This window comes from Salvia hispanica, chromosome 2 (genome assembly GCF_029641045.1).
Source record: "Salvia hispanica isolate PSC_SH4W2 chromosome 2, Shi_PSC_v1, whole genome shotgun sequence".
Taxonomy (NCBI): Eukaryota; Viridiplantae; Streptophyta; class Magnoliopsida; order Lamiales; family Lamiaceae; genus Salvia; species Salvia hispanica.
In genome coordinates, this window is record NC_142693.1 from 33,438,500 (window position 1) to 33,462,588 (window position 24,089).

At 36.6% G+C, this 24,089-nt stretch overlaps 4 protein-coding genes and 1 non-coding gene across 7 annotated transcripts; 4 read left to right on the forward strand and 1 right to left on the reverse strand.

Annotated features, from left to right (window-relative positions):
* The first annotated feature begins 1,477 nt into the window (after nucleotides 1–1,477).
* LOC125202920 (U5 spliceosomal RNA) lies at nucleotides 1,478–1,595 on the forward strand. Its single transcript, XR_007173250.2, has one exon. It is a non-coding gene; the product is annotated as a U5 spliceosomal RNA (small nuclear RNA).
* A 708-nt stretch (nucleotides 1,596–2,303) lies between these two features.
* Nucleotides 2,304–5,134, reverse strand: LOC125200985 (adenylate kinase 4). Its single transcript, XM_048098838.2, has 6 exons — nucleotides 4,910–5,134; nucleotides 4,038–4,183; nucleotides 3,826–3,945; nucleotides 3,580–3,747; nucleotides 3,272–3,361; nucleotides 2,304–2,647 (listed from the first exon to the last, which is right to left on the reverse strand). Exons 1-6 carry the CDS (start codon nucleotides 5,028–5,030, stop codon nucleotides 2,546–2,548), a joined length of 747 nt encoding a protein of 248 aa, XP_047954795.2. The 5' UTR covers nucleotides 5,031–5,134; the 3' UTR covers nucleotides 2,304–2,545.
* Nucleotides 5,135–10,251: 5,117 nt separating this feature from the next.
* On the forward strand, nucleotides 10,252–13,481 carry LOC125200984 (putative inactive leucine-rich repeat receptor-like protein kinase At3g03770). Its single transcript, XM_048098837.2, has 7 exons — nucleotides 10,252–11,780; nucleotides 11,852–11,985; nucleotides 12,127–12,370; nucleotides 12,455–12,666; nucleotides 12,758–12,783; nucleotides 12,877–12,988; nucleotides 13,079–13,481. Exons 1-7 carry the CDS (start codon nucleotides 10,490–10,492, stop codon nucleotides 13,310–13,312), a joined length of 2,253 nt encoding a protein of 750 aa, XP_047954794.2. The 5' UTR covers nucleotides 10,252–10,489; the 3' UTR covers nucleotides 13,313–13,481.
* Nucleotides 13,482–13,752: 271 nt separating this feature from the next.
* EMB2746 (RNA-metabolising metallo-beta-lactamase family protein) lies at nucleotides 13,753–21,491 on the forward strand. Of its 3 annotated transcripts, XM_048099297.2 has the most exons (17): nucleotides 13,753–14,072; nucleotides 14,478–14,706; nucleotides 15,080–15,203; nucleotides 15,962–16,018; nucleotides 16,238–16,429; nucleotides 16,538–16,615; nucleotides 16,973–17,155; nucleotides 17,257–17,337; nucleotides 17,840–17,905; nucleotides 17,983–18,075; nucleotides 18,796–18,921; nucleotides 19,347–19,460; nucleotides 19,673–19,768; nucleotides 19,881–19,978; nucleotides 20,057–20,499; nucleotides 20,619–21,058; nucleotides 21,172–21,491. In XM_048099297.2, the coding sequence occupies exons 1-17, from the start codon at nucleotides 13,964–13,966 to the stop codon at nucleotides 21,268–21,270; spliced, it is 2,628 nt and encodes an 875-aa protein (XP_047955254.2). In that variant the 5' UTR covers nucleotides 13,753–13,963; the 3' UTR covers nucleotides 21,271–21,491. The 3 variants fall into 3 exon arrangements, with proteins under 3 accessions (XP_047955254.2, XP_047955255.2, XP_088920561.1); XM_048099298.2 differs by lacking the exon at nucleotides 13,753–14,072 and having other exon boundaries at nucleotides 14,565–14,706; nucleotides 15,080–15,189; XM_089064435.1 differs by lacking the exons at nucleotides 13,753–14,072; nucleotides 14,478–14,706; nucleotides 15,080–15,203 and adding an exon at nucleotides 15,755–15,847.
* Nucleotides 21,492–21,581: 90 nt separating this feature from the next.
* Nucleotides 21,582–23,392, forward strand: LOC125202086 (uncharacterized). Its single transcript, XM_048100412.2, has 2 exons — nucleotides 21,582–23,123; nucleotides 23,222–23,392. The coding sequence occupies exons 1-2, from the start codon at nucleotides 21,831–21,833 to the stop codon at nucleotides 23,246–23,248; spliced, it is 1,320 nt and encodes a 439-aa protein (XP_047956369.2). The 5' UTR covers nucleotides 21,582–21,830; the 3' UTR covers nucleotides 23,249–23,392.
* Nucleotides 23,393–24,089: the final 697 nt, after the last annotated feature.

The window sequence follows — 24,089 nt, forward strand, 5'->3', positions numbered from 1 at the left end:
GATATTTTAGGCCCAATTTTCATTTATAATATATTTATCATTTTTAGTGTTAATAAGATAGTGATAATATAAATTCTCAAAAGAAACACCAATTCACCACAAAAATTCTAAACTCAAAAAGTATTTAATGAAACTCAACATGAAGTTACACAAAGACAAGTTGCACCAACACATTTTGCTGAGATTGGAACCAAGTCAAAATGGCCAATTCGCTTTTTACATTTGAAGTGTTGTAATTGCAAGTAAACAAGAATATACTACCCACAAACAATGCTCTTAAATGCTGAGAAATATTATCATATATATGTGTGTTGTTCATTTAGTACTTGTGCAGCTTCTCCACAATGCCTCAGCTCCTGCTCTTGTTAGGCGTTATCTAGTTACCATGTTACCCCGTGTGAGGGCACGAACACATCGTTGCTGAGAGACACAATGTAGTCTATGGCTGCAAGAATGGAGGACCGGTTGAGGTATGGAGTGAGGCTCTCTCCATCGTGCCAACGTCTCCTTTGTTGCTACGTTTGGGAACTCATCCACAAGAGGCTGCAGTGCGCCCCTGCCTCCAAACGGCTCCTCTCCTGCGATTTATACGCGACCATTCCTAGGCGCCCCTAAGGCCTTCACAAATCTACATAGAGTAGTTGTTTGAAGTCAAGTGTTTTTCCTTTCTTTGATAGCAATCACACATTTGCTGCCTCTTGTGCACTGAGAGGGCAGAGCAAGGTTTAGACCTCCGTTCCTTGGCTATGCTGGTGTCGTATTCGTCTCCCAACAGCCTGTCCTCATCCACACATCCTTAGATGCATACCAATGTAAGGCCCTTCAGTCCACATTCTTCTTGCAATCTTATTCCTCACTTGTTGAACACGAGGCGAATCTGAGCACGTTGAACGCTACCTACAACCGGAGCTTCATTCATCAGAAAACCATCTTCATTCAACTGCATTCATCAGAATCAACCAGTAAAGATAAAGCCTAAAGATGCATTTATTCCAAGTTTATTAGTAGTACTTGGTGAATAAATCTTGCTGGAATCCACATTGGTGAAATGTGAAAAGGAATTTGCTTTTCAATTCATTGCTTCGAAAGAGTTGAAGCGAGTGATGATAAAACACCAACATCAGCTTGCAAACTTTTCTTGAAATGTTCCAAGTCTGAAAACTCACTGCAAAAAATCAAACTTTTTTCACAATCTTGAACACAAGAAATGCATCGAAATCCCACTAAGAAGAAGGTGTTGAAGGCGCTTCTTGCTGATGGATTGAAGGCGAATCATGAGGTGTTGAAGCTGCTTCGCCATTGGAAGTCTGTGATTCTTGAATGGGGCGATGAAGATGAGTAAATTAGAGTTGGTTGGAGGGAGTGAAGAGTGATTTGGTTTTTGGGTGAAATAGTATCCCACATCGGAAGCGAGAGACACAAGAGTAGCCAAGCGCTACTATAAAATAAGGAGGCGAGTTCCTTAGTAAAATCACGCAGCCGCGCGTTGAGCACATAGCGAACTATTCTTTCGCCTTTTACTAAAGAATACCGTGTGTTCGTCGCCTATAAGCGGCATACGCCATTTTTTGGAGGGGTGTTTCTGAAAAGGAACCCCCCATCAATACTAGTTTAAATTTTGATTTTGACATTGTTTTTTGTTATTTTATTCAATTATTATTATATCAATTTAGGAACGGTGTTTCTGGAAAGGAACTCGCTTCCAATACTATTTTAAATTTTAAGTAGTTACTGTTTTTTATAATTATAATTATAATTATATTCTTCTTTTGTCATTTTATTTAATTATTATTATGTTTGCATCTTAATCTGCTTAATATATTTGTTAAAATACTTTTAAAGTTTTAAATTAAAGCCCTCGTTATGTTTGTAACAAATATAATAGAAGAAATTACAGCAGCTTCTGCCCCAAGAGTAATTCTCCAAAAGCTAAAAGTTTTTTTTCTTCTCATTATTCTCATAATATTGTCGACATTTTGAATTTAAATTTCTTTTCCTATTCTCATATAAAAACCTCTATCATCCTAACATCGTGAAATATTAGAAAAAGATTTTTTCAAACTCAAAATTTAGAAGATATGCGTGCATCCCTCCTAACTAATGGGATTCCATTCTCAAACTTGTTTCGTTAAAAATTAGTAAAATAATATGTGTACTCCCGACAAATTTTAAGAAATGCAAAGAGAAATGTTGAAAGGAAACTTTTATTGTAGGAGTGACCAAAATGGCAAAAATGAACTCTTATTGTGAGACAAATGGAGTATTATAGGTGCTGGTTTGTCATAAACGAAAATCCATTAGACTTCAATCCAAGATGTATGCAGAGAGTAGTCATTACCAAGAGAAAACTGTATTTTAGCCTCATACAGAAAGTGTACTGAAACAATTTCGTAACTCGTATTAGGAAAATCTAAACCTAATGCCGACTAGTGCTTTTGTAGTAAAGTACAGGAACCGATAAGTCGCGGTGACATCCGAATAAAAATGACCAGAAACTGCAGGCATCAAATGTTTATTGAGGGTGGAATACAACTTGAGTCCTCAATCACGACGACAGTACCTTCTTCACCTCTGTTGTTACCTCTGGTGGAGGTTTCTCTGCCGGAAGGTTAGCAACAACACCCTTCTTGCTATAGTAGTCAATAACCTGTGCAGTCGAAAACCAGTGGATCAGAGGAATTTGAGACCAAGGAGCCAAAGTGAAATGCAAGCACCATTACAAGCTAAAAGAAACAGGGTAATATGCAGAAAGCAAAATGTTCGCAGCAATAGCAGCCATGAACTTAGCCTTACGACATGTCTTGTATGCTGTAACTAGCAGTATATGATGATCTCTGACTAGGATTACCAAACAACCGATGTTAGTTAAACAATTGGCAATGCTCAACTATCAACTTTTTTGTCTTCTTTTTTTAGTTTATTTTTCTTTCCTCTAGTAAATGTAATCACAAAACCATCCATTATAGAATATGACATAATCTGACCAAACCAAGAACCTAATTTTAGTATGTTACGATTTTTTCTCATACTAAAAGTCACTTGAATGTTTTGGGCTTATCTGTTAAGCAAAGCTGGGTAAGTTATAAATACAGCATTTGGGGAGGAGCATAGAAAACATGAACAAGTAAAAGACCATGAAATTAACTTCAATCAGTATTCCAAGTAAATAGTAACAGGTTAGAGAAAGCATATCTAACAATATTTGCACAGCAATTGCAACTTGGTTGAAAGGAGATGCAGAACAATAGAAATATGAGGGAGGGAAACATACTGGCTCAGTCTGCTTATGGAAAGCTTCCAGCCTCGACTTCAGAACAGCAGCTGTATCATCTTTCCGTTGAACTAGAGGCTCCCCAGATACCTTCAAACATGACGAAACAGAATCAGCTCCTAAGAAGCAAAGTTTACAGCAAAGTAACCAGAAATACGATGGATTAAGACCAGAAATACTTCTTTAACACACAATGAACTAGTATGACATGCTATGATGTTACCCACATCAAGAAAAGCAAATCAATAGTACATAATAACATTGATGGTATCATTTTCAAAGTCAAAAAGAGATGAGTCACTAATTACATCATCAACACCAGGCACTTTTGGAGGTGCAAACTTCGAGTGGTAAGTACGACCACTAGAAGGATGAATCCAGCGACCAGTAATTCTCTCCTCCAGGATAGCATCATCAATCGCAAAGTTAAGGACTTTGTCAACCTTGACTCCACGTTTATCAAGCATCTCATCAAGCTGGATATAAGAAAAACACCGTCATTAGGTCATGATTGTTGCACGCAAAGTGAAAAAGAGGCATTACAAGTAGTTGACCTTTTGTGCTTGGACAACTGTCCTAGGAAATCCATCAAGAATAAAACCTTTTTGACAAGATGGCTTCTTCAATGCATCATCTATTATCCCAACAACCAAATCATCAGAAACAAGTTCTCCCTGACAAAATCACAAGAAGGCACTTTCAGTTAAAAGTTCTAAAGTCTTTATCAGGAGGCAGAATAACATGTCATGGAGAGAGACGAGAGTACCTTTTCCATGGCCTCTTTGGCCTTAACCCCAAGGGGTGTCTTGGCAGCAACAGCTGCTCTAAGCATATCACCAGTGGCCAGATGGCACAAGCAATATTCGTCCTTGATTATTGGTGACTGGGTACCTTTTCCCGATCCCGGTGGACCTGAATATCAACGTGACGGATACAAAGCATCAGAATAATCGTTAAATAGAACCTACTACTGCTTGAATGAGCCCTTGAGGAAAGTAAATGCTTTTTTACTCTGATTCACTGTCAAGAAATCAGGTAGCCGAGATCCATAATTGCAGATACGCCATAAGATCCTTTGAAGTTGTCTTGACTGATCTTGGCAAATATTTGACTCAAGTTTGAATATGACCTAATTATTATTATTATCATCCATGTAATCCTACTGGAGTCTGACTATGCATAATTTCTAATCATTATAGCATCTCTTGGAGTGCACATAATCCAAAACAAACAAAATTCAAGTACATCATAACAACCCATTTTCAATTTTTCCCCCAACTATGATATTTCAATATCCAATTAAATGGACTAAAAGTCCAAAAGTTCATACTAGTATGCTTTATCTTGATGGGCACTGAAACAAAGAAATTACAATATAAGTGTGTACAACAATTGCCAATTGGGATCTATTTCCAAGAGGAAACTATGCTTATTCGTTGTGTTAGCTAACAATATCAGTAAGACTTCAAAGGTTATGAACATAATAAAGATTCTGGAACTTTCTCCGGCATATGCTGTTAGGCGCTCGTCAAAAGGACAACTTTAATCTATCCAAAACGCAACCACCAAAACCCTAAACGCGTAATTAGGCAAAACAGAATGCAAAAAAGCGAGAATTGTGAGGATGAGAAAAGGCACCGATGAGGATGAGGCGTTTGTCGGGTTTGGCGGCGCATTTCATTCGGCGGAGGAGCTCCGTCATGAGATCGACGGAAGGGACATCCTCAAGATCTGCCGCTGCCGCTGCCGCTGCCGCCATTGTTGTTTGTCTCTCTCTCTCTATTCAAGTTCAAACGACTGAGGTAGTTGGTGGGTGAGGAAATGTTAGGAGTTGCAATTTGGGAGTTGAGAATTCGGACCTTCCAATGCTTCAAACTCAAGCATAGCATTGACCCACTGCCTTTTTTTTATTTTTAATTATTATTATTATTATTTTATTCTTCCTTTTTCTTGTTCACATTTATTTATTAGCTCAATCTTATTACATAATACATACTCCCTCCGTCCCAGATAATTCGGGACACTTTGACCCGGCACGAATTTTAAGAAATCTAATGGAAAGTGAGTTGAAAAAATTGGTGGGACGTGGGTCATACTTTTAAAGTATTAGTTTTATAATAAAATGTGAGTAGGAATGCGTTAGTGGAATATGAGGTCCACTACAAAAATGGTAAAAGTGAAGTGGGACAAATTATATGGGACAGCCCGAAATGGAATACTGAGTCGAATTATCTGGGACGGAGGGAATACATAATTAAAATACTAAAGTCATTTTTATACAATTTTAGATAATCTTTTATAAAATGAACTAAAAATTACTCAGAACCCAATGGATGTGGTCGAGTGGCATCAGACTTGTCCATCTTTAATCAAATGGTCAGAGGATCGATCACTCCTTTAGCTATGCGATCATATCCTTGATAATTATAAAAAAAAATTGACTTATATATTAATTTTAAAAATGATGGTTTTGTGTTTTACAAGAAGATATGTGTCAATTTTGATCACAATCCCTATCATACAAATGTGAAACCTTGAGAAGAATTAATGCCTATTAATTGTTAAATATACTACTAGTATTTAATTAACTTGAAAGCGCTTACTAATAAAGCAAAAGGTGGCTGAAAGTTCAAAATAAAGATCTTTAGTGAGCCCATTTTTTCATGAAATTATAGTTCGTTGTGACTTGTGAGGGCAAGGAGGGTGTTATAACCATAACCATAAACCAATGTTGCAATTACAAAATGCAGATGGCAATTAAAAAAATTAACCAAAAATGATTTGTAAACCTTGCCTATTGGAAAATGTACATGTTTTGGTCAACCTTTACTAATGGCAACTCTGACTTTTTGTTCATTGTTTTTTCTAATGTATTTGTTTACTAAATTAATTAGACCATAGTAGATTTAACTTTTAAGGCAGGCTTCTTAGTCACGTTATAAATTAATAGTATTGGAAACTTTAAAAAAAATATGAGTACTAGTATTAATTTGAATAATATAAGATCTTGAACTCTCCTCTTGAAACCTCTCAATTTCACCAGATATATGGGTTTGTATAAACAAGCTGTTCTCGTGGGCTTTCGGCTATCGTCGTTTCAGATTTGGGCTTTTCATCTCAATTTCTGGACCAACATATTACTTGATGGATGATTCTGTACGAAGCTAACATTTTGTACTTATAGCCTCCATTTGAATAAACAGTATTGCATTTGTACCCTAAAAATAAAGATTTTAGAAACAATAATATTAATTGGTCAAATAAAAGAGATATAGAAAAAGCAATTGGAATATTATAAGTGGAGAATGAAGCTCACCACTTAAAAAGAGAGAAACAAATTTGAGGTTGGATTATTAGAAAATAGAAGAAACAAACTTTTTGTTGGTATGTGACATTCTGTTTTGTGTATAGGGTCAATTGTTCAATACTTTATGCCACGAGATTGCAAGTAGTTAAAATATCTCACCAATGTTTGTTGTTTACAGGGTTTTGAATTGAGAATGTGCATTTACATTCTTGAAACATTACTTGAGAATTCGTTAGGAACTAAATAGCTAATCTCTTTGGTACTGGGCCAATTGAAAATAAACCGGGCCAAAATTTTGAACTCAACTAGCCTGCACACTATTTATGGTGCATAATTTTTCGGGTCGGGTTTTGGACCCATCCAATTTTGATAATTTTAAGCTCGTAGATCCAATTTTAATTTGTAAGTTCACTTCTTTTGTCTTCCTAGTTCCTATCCCGATGATGATATTTTTTACTCTATCAGACTTTACTAGTCCCTATCCCGATGATGATCTTTTCTATTCTATCAGACTTTACGAGTTTTGTTTACTGAATCCGTTGATAGCTTGATTGTGTCGTCAGTTAAAATATAAAGAGAAAAATAAAAGGTTAAATTGAGGAAATAATTCAAATAATTCCTTACTGTAAAGTGAAGATATAAAATGAAATTCAATTATTTGAGTAGGACGTATGTGGGTCACTCTCGTTCTCATAATTTGTCGTATGAGACAGGCATGTAGATTTGAATTGTGATTGTACGTTTTGCATTACTGCATAAATTCATGCATTAAATCATTTGTAGTAGTAGGTATCCTCAGCCCCCTTAATTTGGAGATATTATTTGAATATTTTAGCGGTGTATGCCACTATGGTCATGTTTGGTTGCCAGGAAGAGAAAGTAATCTGATTTCTTAAATTTTAAATTTCTGTGTTTGTTTCGGTTTTAATCTAACAGAAAGTAATCTGATTTCTTAAATTTTAAATTTATGTGTTTGTTTCGGTTTTTAATCTAACTGGAAAAGTAATCAGAATCCGAGAACAGGGAAAGTTAGTACAACTTTCCAAGATTATGAATCCTAACTTTTCTTAGGTATTCTTTTTCCCAATTCTAGGATTCTTACATATTTAAGCAATACAGTACTCCCTCCGTCCCACAAAAGATGTCACACTTGTGGGACGACACGGAATTTTATGAGGTTTTGTTTTGTGTGTTAAATGGAGAGAGAAAATATAATTTTTATATTCATGTGAGAGAGAACTTTTTCTAAAAAAGGAAATGTGACATCTTTTGTGGGACAAACTAAAAAATGAAAGTGTGACATCTTTTGTGGGACGGAGGGAGTATATTATTATTATTATTATTATTACTATTATTATTGACAATGTTTTAAAAATAAATTAAAATTATAAATCATATTTAATTTTACTATAATGAATAACTATAATTAAAATTATAATAATTATAACTATATTTTATAATAATTCATAATAGAAATCAATAATTTATTAAATAATTAAAATATAATTATATAATATAATACATAATAATTATTATATTTTATAAATTAATAATTAATCAATAAAGTCACAGTGCAAATTTAATTATAAATTTTTTATTCAATTATAATATCTGTAAGTGTTATAATTATAATATAATAATTATTATATTTATTATTATAATAAATGAGTATAATACTTCATGTAACTATAATAATAATTATATTATTATATAAGATGGATAATCCATATTTAAACTATCCATTGTAGTAATTAATATAATAATATAATAATTATTATTTATAATTCATAATTTATTAAAAATTGTACAATATTATTTTTTTATATATATAAAAAAATAATAAGTATATATTTTTAGTTTGGTGTTTAAATTAAGTATAAATTTAAAATCTTGATATTTTCCAAACACAGGAAAGTAAAGTTACTAGAAATCATATTTCCGGGATTTATTTTCCCAGGAATTATTTTCCTTGACAACTTTACTTTCCCGCCAACCAAACATGACATATATTCTTTATAGATGACATTACGTATTCGGTGAAAAAATAATTAACGGACTTAGCTTCAATTGCAGCATATTAACATCGACACAGATCTAATTATAGATTTTGTTCTTAGATGATTTGTTGAATTGTTCTTGAGAGTTGAAAGATATTCATAGACTAAATATAATTCAAAATTCCAAAATTAAGTGGGAAGAATCTTGTAACCATTTGACTTATTAGATGACTAACATAACAAATTGTTACGGTCGAACAGTTCCACCAAAATCTCTATTTTAAGAGAAGAAAATGATAGTTCTATCTTAAGAAATAGTATGTCATCTAGAATGGAATTAAAGGAACGTGTCTTTTAAAATGAGTTGAAGCAATTAGTCTCACTTGGCATCTTATATTACTCGATTGTCCACACAATGATACAAAATAATTTTATTTTAGACATTCGTTAAATTTGTCTCTATCTATACACGGTGAATTTATCTTTCTAATAATGAGTACCATCAATTTTCACTAATACTAATAATTTAATAATTTCCTTTCTATTATGATTACTCTATTATTTTTCACTAATAATACTTCAAATATTTTCTCATTTTATCTTTCTCTAATTTTATCAATTTACTTAATATTATATTCTAATGTGAAATTCTTAATGGCACGACAATAACTTTATCAATTTACTTAATATAACTATCAGTTTTCACTAATACTACTAATCTAATAATTTCTCAATTACGAGTAGTTATTATTTTTCAGTAATAATACTTTAACTCTGACTTTATCAATTTACCTAATCCAATCCAACGTCAAATTCCTAATGGCACCGACAAGATTAGATCTACTGAAACACAAAGAGATACTAGGAAATTATATTGCATCGACAATCTGACAAATTTAACACATAGATGATGATTGTGACACATCCAGGCTCCAGCTCTCATTTGAAAAAATGTATAACGATTTTGTGCCAAATAATTGAAAAAATAATACTACCATGGATTAGAAACTTGTCTCATTGATGGCAAGTTGCAACAAATATCATAATAAATGCACAATTTAATTGTATGGGAAATTAGTACTAATCTTCTAATCCTTTCATTCATACCTTTTCAAGGTATGCTAGCTGTATGCATCAAACATTCGACGCATTTATATCTTCAAGAATAAAGACTATCCCAACTTTGCAATAATACTCACCTTTCCAGTACTCAAATTTATATTGCTACAAAAAATGTTCATCCACAATTAATGGTCATGCATTTTCATTTTGGACAATTTATAAAATTAGGCATTTTTTTTTTATTTTTAATAATGTAAATTACAATTTTCACTAATAAATACTCTAAATCATTTTTTCTCTTTATCTCTCTCATATTTTATCAAATTTATATTAAAATCCACATAGTTCACTACTTAAATATTGCAATAATTTTTTTAAATCTTACATATCACTTGACTGGTTGCTCTGAAAACAAATTTGAATTCCTTTTTTTACATGGAATCTTTCTAAAAGGCTAAAGCACAATATTATCCCAAGAGAAAGCTATACTCCTATGAAGAAAAGATTTCTTTTACCACAAAAAAAATACTATATACAAATAAGTCAATATCAACTATATATCCTCACTGTAAGCATTGACTTCACAGTCACAACAATAAATTTCATCAACCTCCACCTTCTTAATTAATCACTGAAAATTCCTCTCCATTATTGGCTTCCACCAATTTTCAAGAACAAGAAAAAAAAACGTGCCTCAACAAATACTACACTCTCAATTCAAAATTCCTTCATTTTTTTCACTTCACTTTTTTTGGTGAATTTTGTTGAATTCTTGGATTTTTTTGGTTACCTTTTTATTGCAACTTCATTTGCTGCTTTCTGCTCTATCTCTGCATTCTCTGTGTTTTTGTCATGAAACTGTCATTTTCATACTCAAGATTCATTCTGTCACTCTGTTTATCATGGAGTTTCTTGATTTGGGAGACACATCAGTTCCAATCCTCTCAAACACAAGTTCTTCAACAGCTGAGAAAGCAATTAGAGTATCCAAAACAGTTAGATCACTGGCTAACTCCCGGCATTGATCTCTGCTTCACCTCCACTCCACAAGTGAACGTCTCGTGCCAAAACAGCATCGTCGTTGAGATCAGAATATACGGTGATACGAAGCCAAGGCCACCTAGCTTCGATGGATTCCCATCTCCTCCACAGACACTGTCTGGGAACTTCTCCATGGACTCACTCGTGGCCACTTTGTCGAGATTGAACAGCTTGAGAGCTCTCACCCTCGTCTCGTTGGGCCTCTGGGGCCCCATCCCGGCCATGATTTATCGGCTGGATTCTCTCGAATCGTTGGACTTGAGCTGGAACTATCTGTATGGATCTGTTCCTGTCTCTTTCCCAAGAATTTCCACTCTTCGAGTGCTTAAACTCGAAGGGAACTTCTTGAATGGCACTTTCCCTGATTGGATAAGTCCATTTTCATTAACTGATATCAATCTGTCCAACAATGTGATATCCGGGAAGGTGATGGATCTGAGTGGTTTAACGAGCTTGCATTCGTTGGATTTGAGCAACAACAAGCTGGATTCCGGCCTTCCTAGCCTGCCAAGTGGCATAGCCGCGGTTGTGCTGAGCAACAACTCTTTCTCAGGTGGAATTCCTAAGCAGTATGGAAAATTGAGTCAGCTACAGCAGCTTGACCTCTCTTTCAATGCTCTAACTGAGGTGGCTGGTATAGAGGGGCTCGTTTCGTTGCCTGATATGGTTTTGCTGAACTTGGAGTCGAACATGCTGGATGGAGTTCTACCACCGCGTTTGAGCTGTGGGAGCAAGCTTCAGCTGGTTGATATGTCCAATAATAGACTGAGAGGCATGTTGCCGCCTTGTTTGAGCTCTGTTGTGAAAAATAGAACAGTGCAGTTCAGTTGGAATTGCTTGGCGACTGATCCAAAGTATCAGCAGCATTCTGAAACATACTGTGCGGCTATTCTCCAAGAGAAGGCGAAATCACGAGGGAGGAAAAGTGTGGGGGTGGTGATAGGTGTGATTGGTGGAGTTGTGGTGCTTCTAGCAGTTGTTTTTCTTGTGTTGTGTCGAAAGTATTGCACTCATGGGACGTCCGAGCAGCACTTGCTCCAGAATGCAGTTCATGATAATATATCTGTCACCGGATACAATGCAGAGTTTCCGACCAGTGCTAGTATGCTCCCATCCCAACTTAACTGTTTGAACCTCATGAGACTTTCTAAAGCATTGCATTTTACTCCACAGGGTATATTTCCGTCTCGGGCAAGTTAAGCCTGCAAGAGTCACCAGCTCATCGTCCGTTTTCTCTGGACGAGTTGAAGGCTTCTACCAACAACTTTGAGAGTTCTGCGTTGATGGGCAAAGGGTCGACCGGAAAGGTACAAACGCCTCTTGTATTGATGATCATTTTACTTGTATATAAATAGGCCACTAATGTTGTGAATACATGATTGATCGAACACTATTTGAAACGAAATGTCCCAAATGTTGCAAGTTTTTATATCTTGTTTTCTACTCAGATGTACAAAGGAAGGCTGGACAATGGCACACTGGTAGCTATACGCTGCCTGGTGGTGTCGAAAAAGTACACAATCCGGAATCTCAAACTAAGGCTCGATTTGCTGGCTAAGCTCAGGCATCCTCATCTTGTCTGCTTCTTGGGACACTGCATCGAGAGTGAAGGAAAAGAAGTGTCTGGTGCCAACAATGTCTACCTCATCTATGAATATGTACCGAATGGCAACTATCGAGCTCATCTATCTGGTGAGGATCGCCCGCAAATATCTTTTTAGCAACTTCTGTCAGAAACAGAACTAATATTACGCCTTCTTTGCATTGCGATCTCAGAAACGAATCCAGAGAAGGTGCTCAACTGGTCGGATAGGCTGGCTGTATTGATCGGCATTGCCAAGGCGGTCCATTTTCTGCATACTGGAGTTATTCCCGGCTTCTACAGCAACCGGTTGAAGGCCAACAACATCTTGCTAAATGAGCATAGGATTGGAAAATTGAGTGATTACGGATTGTCTGTTGTAGCTCAAGATATTGACAATGACAAGGTTTGACACTCTCTCTGTGTATTAGTTGGTTGAAGATATTGCAATCCACTGTAATCACTCACTCTTTTGTGTCTTGATCATTTTTCTTTAGGAGAAAGAAGGAGCACTGAGAACATGGTAAGATCGCGTCTCCATCATAAATCCATCAATAGTTGTTGTTTTTCGCCCTTTTGTGGTTGCATTGGTTTTGACTCGAACCCGTGTTTGCAGGCAGACGAAGAGCCTGGAGGATGATATTTATAGCTTTGGCATCATACTACTTGAGTCGCTTGTTGGGCCGTCTGTTCGTTCAAGAAACGAGTCGTTTCTACTCAATGAAATGGTAACTATATTCCTGGATGGCTTAGAATTGGAGCATATTTACTGATCATTGAGTTTGTCAATCTGAATAACTGTTTTGTGCAATTTACAGGCTTATCTTGGCAATCCAGAGGGGCAGAGGCGAGTAGTTGATCCGACTGTGCTGGCATCTTGCTCGCAGGAGTCACTTTCCATTGCCATAACCTTGACGAGCAACTGCATTTCCCCCGAGTCATCAACTCGCCCGTCTTTTGAGGATATTCTCTGGAACTTGCAGTACGCGGCTCAAGTTCAGGCGAAACCAAACATTGATCCCGCATCAGTGAAAGCAATGATGTCTCCATGACTTGAAATTCTCCTCTCTATCTTGATTGGTAGTATATGCATTCATTTGTGGATGTTTATATCTGTTATAGTTTTGATCAGTACAAGATGGATTTTACACCTTTGTCAACTGTAAATCATGTTTGGTTGCTACTATACTTGGTTTGATAAGAATAGCTCAATTTATTATATCTCCCCTCCCATTTCTCGACTCACGTCATGTGTGGTTAGCACGCTATTGTTTACACACGACGAACGAGTTTGGTTCCTAAAAAAGAAAAGAGTTACTGTATAAAAAATGCTAACAGTTATGGAAGTTATTCTGTGAAAATATATAACCATTGTATAATTACAATATATTCAAATAGTCATGTCGCATTTTAGTTATACAAAAGTCGCAATTTAGTTATACGACAGTCGCGTTTTAAGGCAGATGGTGTCGTGCCGCTTCTAAAATCTAATCTCTTTGGTTTTCTCTGTTTTTGTTGATAAGCAAAAGATATTTTTTGGGCACCATAGCAAAGTGAAGTGAGCAATCCGCCTTAAACCCTGCGACACATTCATTTCGCGCGCCCACACATTTTCTTCAAGGTTTTGAATTTAAGCTTCAATCGCTTCTCCTGAATCTATGTATAGCATATAGATTTTCGTCACACTCGTGCCACTGTTAATTATGGCGGCTTTGAGCGCAATTTCGCTATGCCCGAACAAGCTCTTTTGGTGTCAGCCGAAGCCCAGACGGCGCTTCATTACCTGCTGTGTATCCGTCCCTTCAGTAAAAGGTGTGCTTCATACAATTCTATTCTGTTTTGTATTTTTGTTTTAGCTCTTATCTGTGTCGAGTTCGATAAAAATGTGAACTTTGTTCAAGCAATTCATTTGGGGATAAACTGTAAGTTTTTTTTTTTTTTTTTAAATTTGTTACACTTGTTAATACTTAATGAGGATGAAAACGTGGATGTATTAATATTTATTGTGGCTTTTATCACTGTATTGTGTGTTCTTGGACGTGCCATTGATTGATTGATTGATCATTACCCACGGTGTTCGAACTAGGGATTCAGGCGCGAACGAATGGCTACGACTAACTTATGCTTTGTTCTCTCAGTTTTTTACTTTTTAGTTGTACTAATGAGGTATCTTGATCCCAAGCAATGCGAGAAGTGTCTCATGTGTATGAATTACAGGTACAAGGGGTTCTACGGTACCTAACAGACGGTATGGAAGAAGAGAAGGAGCTGGAAAGAGTATGGAGGATTCGGTTAAACGCAAGATGGAGCAATTTTATGAAGGCTCTGATGGACCGCCTCTACGTGTACTGCCTATTGGTGGCTTAGGAGAAATAGGGATGAATTGCATGCTAGTGGGGAATTACGACAGATATATTCTAATCGATGCTGGTATTATGTTCCCAGAGTAAGTTCTAACGAAACTGTAATTTTTTTTAACATTCTACACGGCTACACCACAGGGAAGCTCGCAAGGACGTACATATAGTCTATTTCCTTAGACAGAGTTGTTCTTGGCGAGTAGTTAGTATTTGTTGTGTTGAGAATCTATACGTTGGGTTTTTTCTGAACGGCATATTCTTGATCTTGTTCTGTCTTATCTCATTAAAAACTAGTAAAACTTTAGTTTATCGCATGACCTTGTGAAGACTCTTTTTATTTTAAGTCCAACCGCCAGAAACTCTATAATTCTAGACACATCAATGTCCTTTAATCCTTTTCTAATCACTACTGTTTTGTCCATTTTTAAATCTTGATAATGCTCTATATGTGCATCTCAGCTATGACGAACTTGGTATCCAGAAGATTATTCCTGATACCACTTTTATAAAAAAATGGAGCCACAAAATTGAAGCTGTAGTTATTACTCACGGGCATGAAGATCACATTGGTGCGTTGCCTTGGGTAAAGTTTCTAATTCTACTTCTTGCAATATATTATGCCATGATTGACAGCGTAGAGCTGCTAAATATAGAGTGCATGAAAACTTAAAAGTGCAGTCATCTCTGAAGTTTTGATGCAAGTTGAACTAGCCTAGATAAGCTCTTTTTAAGATGTGTGTAGATGTTTGTGTTTTTTCTTTGCTCCTGCCATTAAAATAGGGTAGATCTAAAGCTGGTTAACTTTCAATGTTGCTGACTAAGCAGTGAAATGACGTAGTGAATTGGTGATGGTTTATGGTTATGTGATACATTTCCTGCCCGAGGAAGTCCTCAAATGCAGGGTTCTCTGAAATTTATAGCTTTCCTTCTATGTAACAAATTGTTTTAACTAAGCCTCTATTTTGCTCTTCATTTCTCAAAGTGGGGTGGTGTTAGTGTTAAGTGATTTTTGCATGAGCTTTTTTGTTGATCTTGGGCTCACCAATTACGTCTGGTCCTTGTAAATTACTTCTGCATTTTTTTTATCACGGGAAAAACTGATATGTGAACCTTCTTTGAGGCTGCTGGAAATTTATGTAACTGCTAAATATTGGGGACACTCAATACTCTGCAACAGTGCAACCTATGAATGTATCTCCATCTTATACTCTTGCATATTCCTACAGAGTAAGAGACTTATGGAGAGTTTCCAAATCCTTAGTAGTTTTGTTATAAGTTCCTGACAATGTTACTTTTTATTGAATCATGGTATTATGTTTTCACTGGTTTTGCCCACTTCAGGTTATTCCAGCTTTGGATTCTCATACACCAATATTTGCTTCGTCCTTCACGATGGAGGTTTGTGATATTTTCATTTGCGATTCACTTTACTCAATCCATTCAATACTGGCATTATTAAATGTCGTGATTATGCTAAAGGTTCTTTATCCGTCCTATCATTCTTTCAATCTAGCAGTTCTAATTTCTATATCTCAATATGCATCCACATGAGGTATTGGAAGGACCACAAACTGTTGATACTTATTAATCCCATGTCCATTCTTTTTTTTAAAACAGCTTATTAAGAAGCGTCTAAAGGAGTTTGGGATGTTTCTCCCATCTAGACTTAAGGTGTTCAATACACGGAGAAGATTTGTTGCTGGGCCTTTCGAAGTTGAGCCAATAAGAGTGACACATTCTATTCCAGATTGCTGTGGGTTGGTTTTCCGATGTGCTGATGGTACTATTCTTCACACAGGAGACTGGAAGGTACTTTGCATATCTATATCATTCCTTTCTTTTAGGATATTTACTTTTGTGGATAATTATTTTTACTTTTTCAGTGTTTTGATAATTGATATTAACAAATAATTTCAGATAGATGAGGCGCCATTAGATGGGAATGTTTTTGATCGTGAAGCTCTGGAAGAACTTTCAAAGGAAGGAGTGACTTTGGTGAGCAGTTCAACTTCTTTGTTAATCTCTGCTCAATAGTAAATCTTATCCGGAGTATAAAATTATGTTTACTGATTTATAATCATGATTAACCAAAAAATGCTCAAGGGTGTCAGATATTGCCCAATTTTCGTGTGAGCTATTCTTGCACTGCTCATTCATGACCATAACATATTCTTGAATTTGAAGACGATGCAATAAAGTAGGAAAACTTTGAAGACCCTCCAAGTTTATACATTCTTTTATAATTAATAATGCTGTTAGTGTTGTATTATTAAAATAAATACATTATATTCATGAATCATTCTTCAGAAAGGCTCAAATAGCTATCTTTTTTTTCTGTCTCTTGGTTTGTAGATGATGAGTGATTCGACAAATGTGCTTTCACCAGGAAGGACACTAAGTGAGACAGTCGTGGCTGATTCATTATTGAGACATATATCAGCTGCGAAAGGAAGGGTTATCACCACTCAATTTGCCTCGAATATTCATCGGCTTGGCAGTGTAAAGGCTGCAGCTGATCTGACTGGGCGGAAGCTGGTATGCTACATCTATTTTTCCCTATTTTTCACTCAGAAGTTTACTGTCGAAATTATCTGAGAAAGAAATTGCATTGGCAATTTTTGGCATTCATAATTTAGGTATTTGTTGGCATGTCCTTGAGGACTTACCTTGATGCTGCGTGGAAAGATGGAAAGGCACCCATTGATCCTTCAACTCTGGTAATGTCTTGCATTTTCACTCGCTACAATTTGGTCTTTCTTCAGACAATCTTTAGTTGCATTGGAACCATGTCCATGTGTTTGTCATAGCGCTCTTGTTAGCTATAAATAGTAGGACGTACAATCAGAATCTCTCAGGATCTAACAAGTTTGAATAGGAGAGTTGGAAAATAGAAGCCATGAGTTGATGATGGAATGAAAAAATGTGATACATCAATCGAAACAACTTGGAGAAAGAGGACGCCATCTTCCAGAGATCCTCCCAACACCCTGTGTTGATGTTAGCCTTTTAAATTTTATGTAAATTATATCTTGAATAATATAAACAGCTGCCATATCCTTGCTTTATTTATACACTGATGGAACTTTGATTACTAGCTTTCACGTGTAATTATCAAATATCTAAGCAGAATGTCAATCATACCTTTGATTATTCCCCTATGTTGCACTTGTTATAAGTAATGTACTTTTGTCAACTTTCTGATAAAGTTTTGGTAAACAGGTGAAAGTGGAAGATATTGATGCTTATGCCCCAAAAGACTTGCTAATTGTCACCACTGGTTCTCAAGTAGGCCACTCTAGCCTTTTCTGTTAATGTTTGATTGTAGAATGTCTGGTTTATGAATTAATCTCCAACTCTGTCAGGCAGAACCACGTGCAGCACTGAATCTTGCCTCACATGGAAGTAGCCATTCCCTCAAGTTGAACAAAGAAGATTTAATCTTATATTCTGCTAAGGTAAAAGATATTCTGATAGATTTAAGACTAATTTTGAAATTCTTGGTCTTTAGAGATCTTGCGATTCACTGTTGTCATAAATAACATACTAGTATAAGAAAGTCTTCTGTTGAGATTTTATTCATTACTATGATGTTAAAACTCTGCATATGGCTACATTTGCACCAGAAAATCTCAATTCCTCATCATATGATGAGAAAGGAAACAAAACTATGCTTGTGCAAGATGCTAGAGCTCTAGTTGGTTTTACTTACTGAATTCATGGAACGCGAAAGCATATCCTCTGATCTTAAAAGTTCCTAAATATCCGAACTTATTTCTTTGAAATTATATTTTACATGTCCTTCAAGACAATTGGAATGTTTCTGTTACTGTATGTGAGCTGATACCTCATATATTGAAACTAAGCATTTCCGAAACAAGCCTCTTGGTTTTGGAAGCCTAGTTTTGCGGTAAAAATTGGCCAGTGGGTTAATTTTCCTATTGAAGTGCTCACCGAATTCCATCTTACATGCTCCTTATCCTTGCAGTGAAGACTCTAAACTAAATTGTTGTATGTTCTTTGAATCAAGACTTGTCCCATCATTGTTCACAAATGCATCCAGATCTTTCATTTCAGGGGGATTTATGGGCTCTCTAAGTATTTGCATTCCTAATTCTATATCTGACTCTTTTGTTTGAGTAGTTTCATGTGGACTGCTTATAACTTCTATATTATAGGTAATCCCAGGCAATGAGACAAGAGTCATGAAAATGATGAATCGCCTCGCAGAAATTGGACCACAAATAGTTATGGGGAAGAATGAACTGCTGCATACATCTGGTCACGCTCATCGTGAAGAACTGGTAAGACATTTGACTGCTTTAGAAAATCCTTGTAATGTGCTACTTCACGCAGTGATGATGTAAGGTGGGTTCTATATGCCGAACCTTCAAAGTTCAGAAGCAATCATTCAGCTCACAGATCTTATTGTGTTCGCCGCATACAAATTCTTGTTACCATCACTGACGGTTTTAGCTTTAGATTGTTCTAATGATTAAAATATTTAAAAGTGTGCCTTGTACCTTGGTGTGAATGCTGAAGGGGGTTTATTCATTCCCATGCATCATGTTTTGCACATTTCCAAGTGGATCTTTTACCGTACACATTATTAATGATGTCACTTAAATAGCCTACTAATCTCTCTGGCATTTTTAGATACTGATATTTCCTTGACATAATTAGCTGGTTGGATTCATATAATGAAGTTTTACTGTATTCTTTTTGTAAGGATGAAGTGCTAAAAATTGTTAAACCTCAACACTTCCTGCCTATTCATGGAGAGCTCTTATTCTTGAAAGAGCATGAGTTGCTGGGAAGATCAACTGGGGTTCGGCATACTACTGTAAGTAATTAATTTCAGTTTAAATTCTAATCTGGCTTCCATTTAATATGATATTTCCTGTAAGTTTCATTCTTTATCTTGATTAAGACACTAGTTACGGAGGTCCATCTCTAATGTTTTCATGTCCATCTCCCACAGATGTTTTAATAGAATGGAACACTGAATTCTTGCATCACATGGCGTTAATTATGTAACTCCCCTTTCGATTTCAGGTTATAAAGAATGGGGAGATGCTAGGGGTGTCACATCTGAGAAATAGAAGAGTTCTATCAAATGGGTTCATTGCCCTTGGTAAAGAGAATCTGCAGGTTAAGGGAACTCCTCATCTGTTCTCTCTCTTTCGTACATATATCTAGATGAGGGCACATCACAACCTGTAGATAGCTAATAAATATCCTACTTATTGTATTTGAACACCAGTTGATGTACAGCGATGGTGACAAAGCATTTGGCACAGCAACTGAACTATGTATCGATGAGAGAATGAGAATTGCATCGGATGGCATTATAGTTGTCAGGTATGTCATCCAGAAATCCTGCCTGTACTGGTCTTTGCTTTTTTGAACGCATGATTACAGCCTCGCCTATCAATGCAGCATGGAAATTATGCGTCCAGATGGTTCGGGTGAGAAGACATTAAAAGGAAAAATAAGAATTACAACGCGATGCTTATGGCTAGATAAAGGGAAGCTTTTGGATGCACTTCATAAGGCTGCACATGCTGCTCTGTCGAGCTGCCCAGTGAGTTGCCCTCTAGCTCATATGGAAAGAATAGTGTCGGAAGTTTTGAGAAAAATGGTGAGGAAGTACAGTAGCAAAAGACCGGAAGTGATAGCAATTGCTATTGAGAATCCAGTTGGAGTGGTTGCTGATGAAATCAATGAAAAACTATCTGGAAAGGCCCATATCAATCCTGAGTTCTCAGCATCGCGAAAAGCAATCGATAGACACGAGAAGAGAAAACAACCAATTGCTAGGCGAGAGGAAGATGGCAATGACTTTGCATTTGAAAAAAGTACATCTGTACAAGAATTAGAAGGTTAGTTTTCTAAGACGACTCTCTGCGATTTTGCTGGTTGTTTGTCATCACATAGCATTTATATCTGTTTGGAGTCCTGTCTGTACATTTCTTAAGATTTTTAATGGCTGATTTTACAGATCAGGATTTTGATGAGGTTCGAGGTGAAATAGCTGCTTCAAATTCTCGATTGCCAGATAGAGCACCAAAAACCGATGAATCAGATAACTTTTGGAAGCCATTTGTATCCTCATCAGAGCCAGTTCAAGCTGAACCTAATGGCGAATTGCTTCAAGCAGCAGAAGTCAAAGAAAAAGGCAAAGACGAACGTAGTGAAGTTGACCCTGGTTTGCCAGACCAGCGTGCTAAATCATCCAAGACTGTGAAAAGGAACAAGTGGAGACCCGAAGAGATCAAGAAGCTGATTAAAGTGCGCGGGGAGCTTCATAATCGATTCCAAGTTCAGAAAGGACGGATGGCTCTCTGGGAAGAGATATCGTCAAATTTGTTGGCAGATGGAGTCAGTAGAAGCCCCGGACAATGTAAATCTCTCTGGACATCCCTTGTTCAAAAATACGAGGTTCGTTTCCTAATCTACGCATACGTACATCTCTTACTTCCTCGATAGATGTCTCATGTATCCTATGTTTCTGTGACTAATTTCGACTCTCACATCTGATCCGTTTTGAACAGGAAAGCAAGAGCGATAAACAAAACCAGTCGAGCTGGCCATATTTTCAAGATTTAGACAACATTTTATCAAGTTTGGAAACAAGTGGTAGTTCCAAATGATTCTGCCTGGCTCGTGGGAAATTGGTATCAACAAGATTTATTCAAGAATTCATGTAAAATCTAGAATTTTAAGTTTAAAGAATAGTGTTACCCGTTTGAAAGTTTTGGCAGGAAGAATATGTTGAAATAACCAATTTTGTAGCCTAGCAATTTTTAGTTAAAGCTGTTGCATGAATATAAAGATAATTTAGTTAGAATAAGCATTATTAATTTGTCCTCTCCCCTACTGCCTATGTCGAGACATTTTTTTTCGTCACGAGATTGAAAGTGGTACCGAGTAAAATGAAGATAAAATAAGTAGATAACGAAATAGCTCGAAAAGACTTGTTTAGCTTGCATTGTCTCGAAAAAGAATACGAATCGAGAGAGTATTATTGTCATCACCAACCTTAAATCGTTCAAAAATCTCTTTTTTCATCATGAAGAAATACAGTATCTTCCTTTTCCATTCTAAACTCTTCAATCCTCTCTGTTTTCTTCTTCAAAGCTCAATCCTGATTCTTCATCGATCAAAAAAATGATCGTGCAATCGATTTTTGTAAATTTCTTCATGCATTGAAATGAAAAGAGACGAGGATTCAAGAGGAGTCAATTTTTTGGAAGACGTCAGCGGTCCATTCTACGTCCACGACGGCGATTCACCTGGCTTAATACTCGTTTCCGATCTTCTGATCGGTGCAAATTACGACGATTGGAGCCGCTGTATGCTCACGGCTCTCACCGCGAAGAACAAGCTAGGTTTTATCGACGGATCCACCCCGAAACCAGATACGCTCGATCTTAGTTACAACTATTGGATACGGTGCAACAGCATTACGGTTTCCTGGCTCCGGAATTCGGTCGATCCAGAGATACGATCGAGTTTGCTCCACCTCGAATCCGCCGCTCAGATATGGAAGGATCTCCATAAACGCTTCTCACACAGTAACGCGGCAGCTTGCATTTACCGATTAAAGCGACAGCTCGCGAATTTAAAGCAAGGATCCATGGATGTACATTCGTACCACGACAAATTCCGAGCATGTTGGGATGAATTGCTGGAATTTCAGCCGATTGCGTCCGTTTTTCAGCAGCAAGAGTGTGTTATCCAGTTTCTGATGGGGCTCAACGACTCCTATTCCGAGCTACGTTCGCGACTCATCTACGAGGAATCGGAACCTCTACCACATCTAAGCAAGGTTTTCTCCTTGGTGCTTCAAGAGGAAAAACGACGCCGTATGCAAAGCTTTTCTATCATGGAAAAGGGGCAAACCAGAGTGAAATTGATGGAAAAGAAATCTTACATGTTTGTGGTGAGGAATTACTCCGCATATGAAGGAATTGGGATGGGTAAATGGATTCAGAGTAGACCTTTTGTTGTAGGAGGTCACAGATTTAGACTACATTTCTATCCTGAAGGGAAGGACATATCTTCGCACTACCGTAGCCTAGTGTCGTTACTCATTAAGAACGAGAGTGCAACGAGCGTGCAACTCGTTGCTTCTCTCGAGGTTTTGGACCGAGGAAATGTTGGTGTTCATGCTGGATATTCTTGCTTTCATGATAGAAAAGTTTACAAGCATGTTGTCAGTATAGAGGCTGGGAAACGGTATGGGGAGATCGACTTCCATATCGAATCTAGTGAGTATGTGAGAGATGATTCTATCACAATCAGAGCAACCTTAGGTGTTTTTGTCGATCAGCCGTCCAAGGCTGGCCCTCCACTGGCGCGCTGCCTAGTTTTCCAAGTGGGAAATCGAATATACTATGCCGATGAGGCTGTTATAGCAGCACGGTGCCCTTACCTTCTTTCGTTATCCCAATCCCCATCCGAATACATTGTCGTTTCAAATGTGAAGACTAATGTGTTTGAGGTATTCACTTCATCAATGAATTGTGTCCTTTTGATTTGAGATACCAAACAACAACCATGAGTGTTTACTTATTATACTCTGCATTTCATTTTTTGCAGGCTGTCCTCTGGTTTATATATAATTAAGTGGTTCACAAACGAGATATAGAGGCTATTGCTTGTTCAAATTTCTTTGCTCTCAAGATTATATATAATCAATTGATTCACAAACGAGATGTAGAGGCTATTGCTAGTTCGAATTCGTTCGCTCTCAAGATTCTTGCAGCAGCTGATCGGTTCGAATTGAATGGCCTTAGACGACAGTGTGAATCGTACATTGCCTATGGCGAGGTCATCACCTGATCCTGTTTGTTTCTGAATTTGGTTTAGAGAGATTGTGTTAACACTGTTTTTGTAGGTGGTGGAATTGTACTACTTATATGAATCTTTTTTCAAAGAATTATGGAGCTTTGGATGCGGGCTGTGGTCAGAGATGAAGGAGTTATCTCACAAAAGATAATGAGGCTTAGTTGTTTGAGGTTAGTTGTGTAAACAAGTTTTAAGTTTGTCTATGTTCGTAACACTGTAAATTTAACTCCTTTTAGCTGGCCATATTTTGTTAGTGCTAATCTCTTATCCTAATTCTTTGATTGATTAAGTAAGTCGTTGAATTTCATGACCTTGTTATTCGTCTCAACAGTTGTTCTGTGCATACAAAAATTTTTTTGCTAATTTTTGTGACCAAATTGGATGTAGTAACACAAATGTAACAATGGATCAGACAGAATCACAGGACTGTCAATGAATTTATTTTTATCGATTAACATTTGTAGATTAATATAAGTATATAACATGTTACCTACCTTATGCAAGCACCACGCTCGGTTATTGCACATTTAGAATTATTTATTTTGTTATATATATTTAGTTTGATTCTAATACACTAAAAATATTAATAGCAAATTTAATTTTGATAAAAATCAAAATT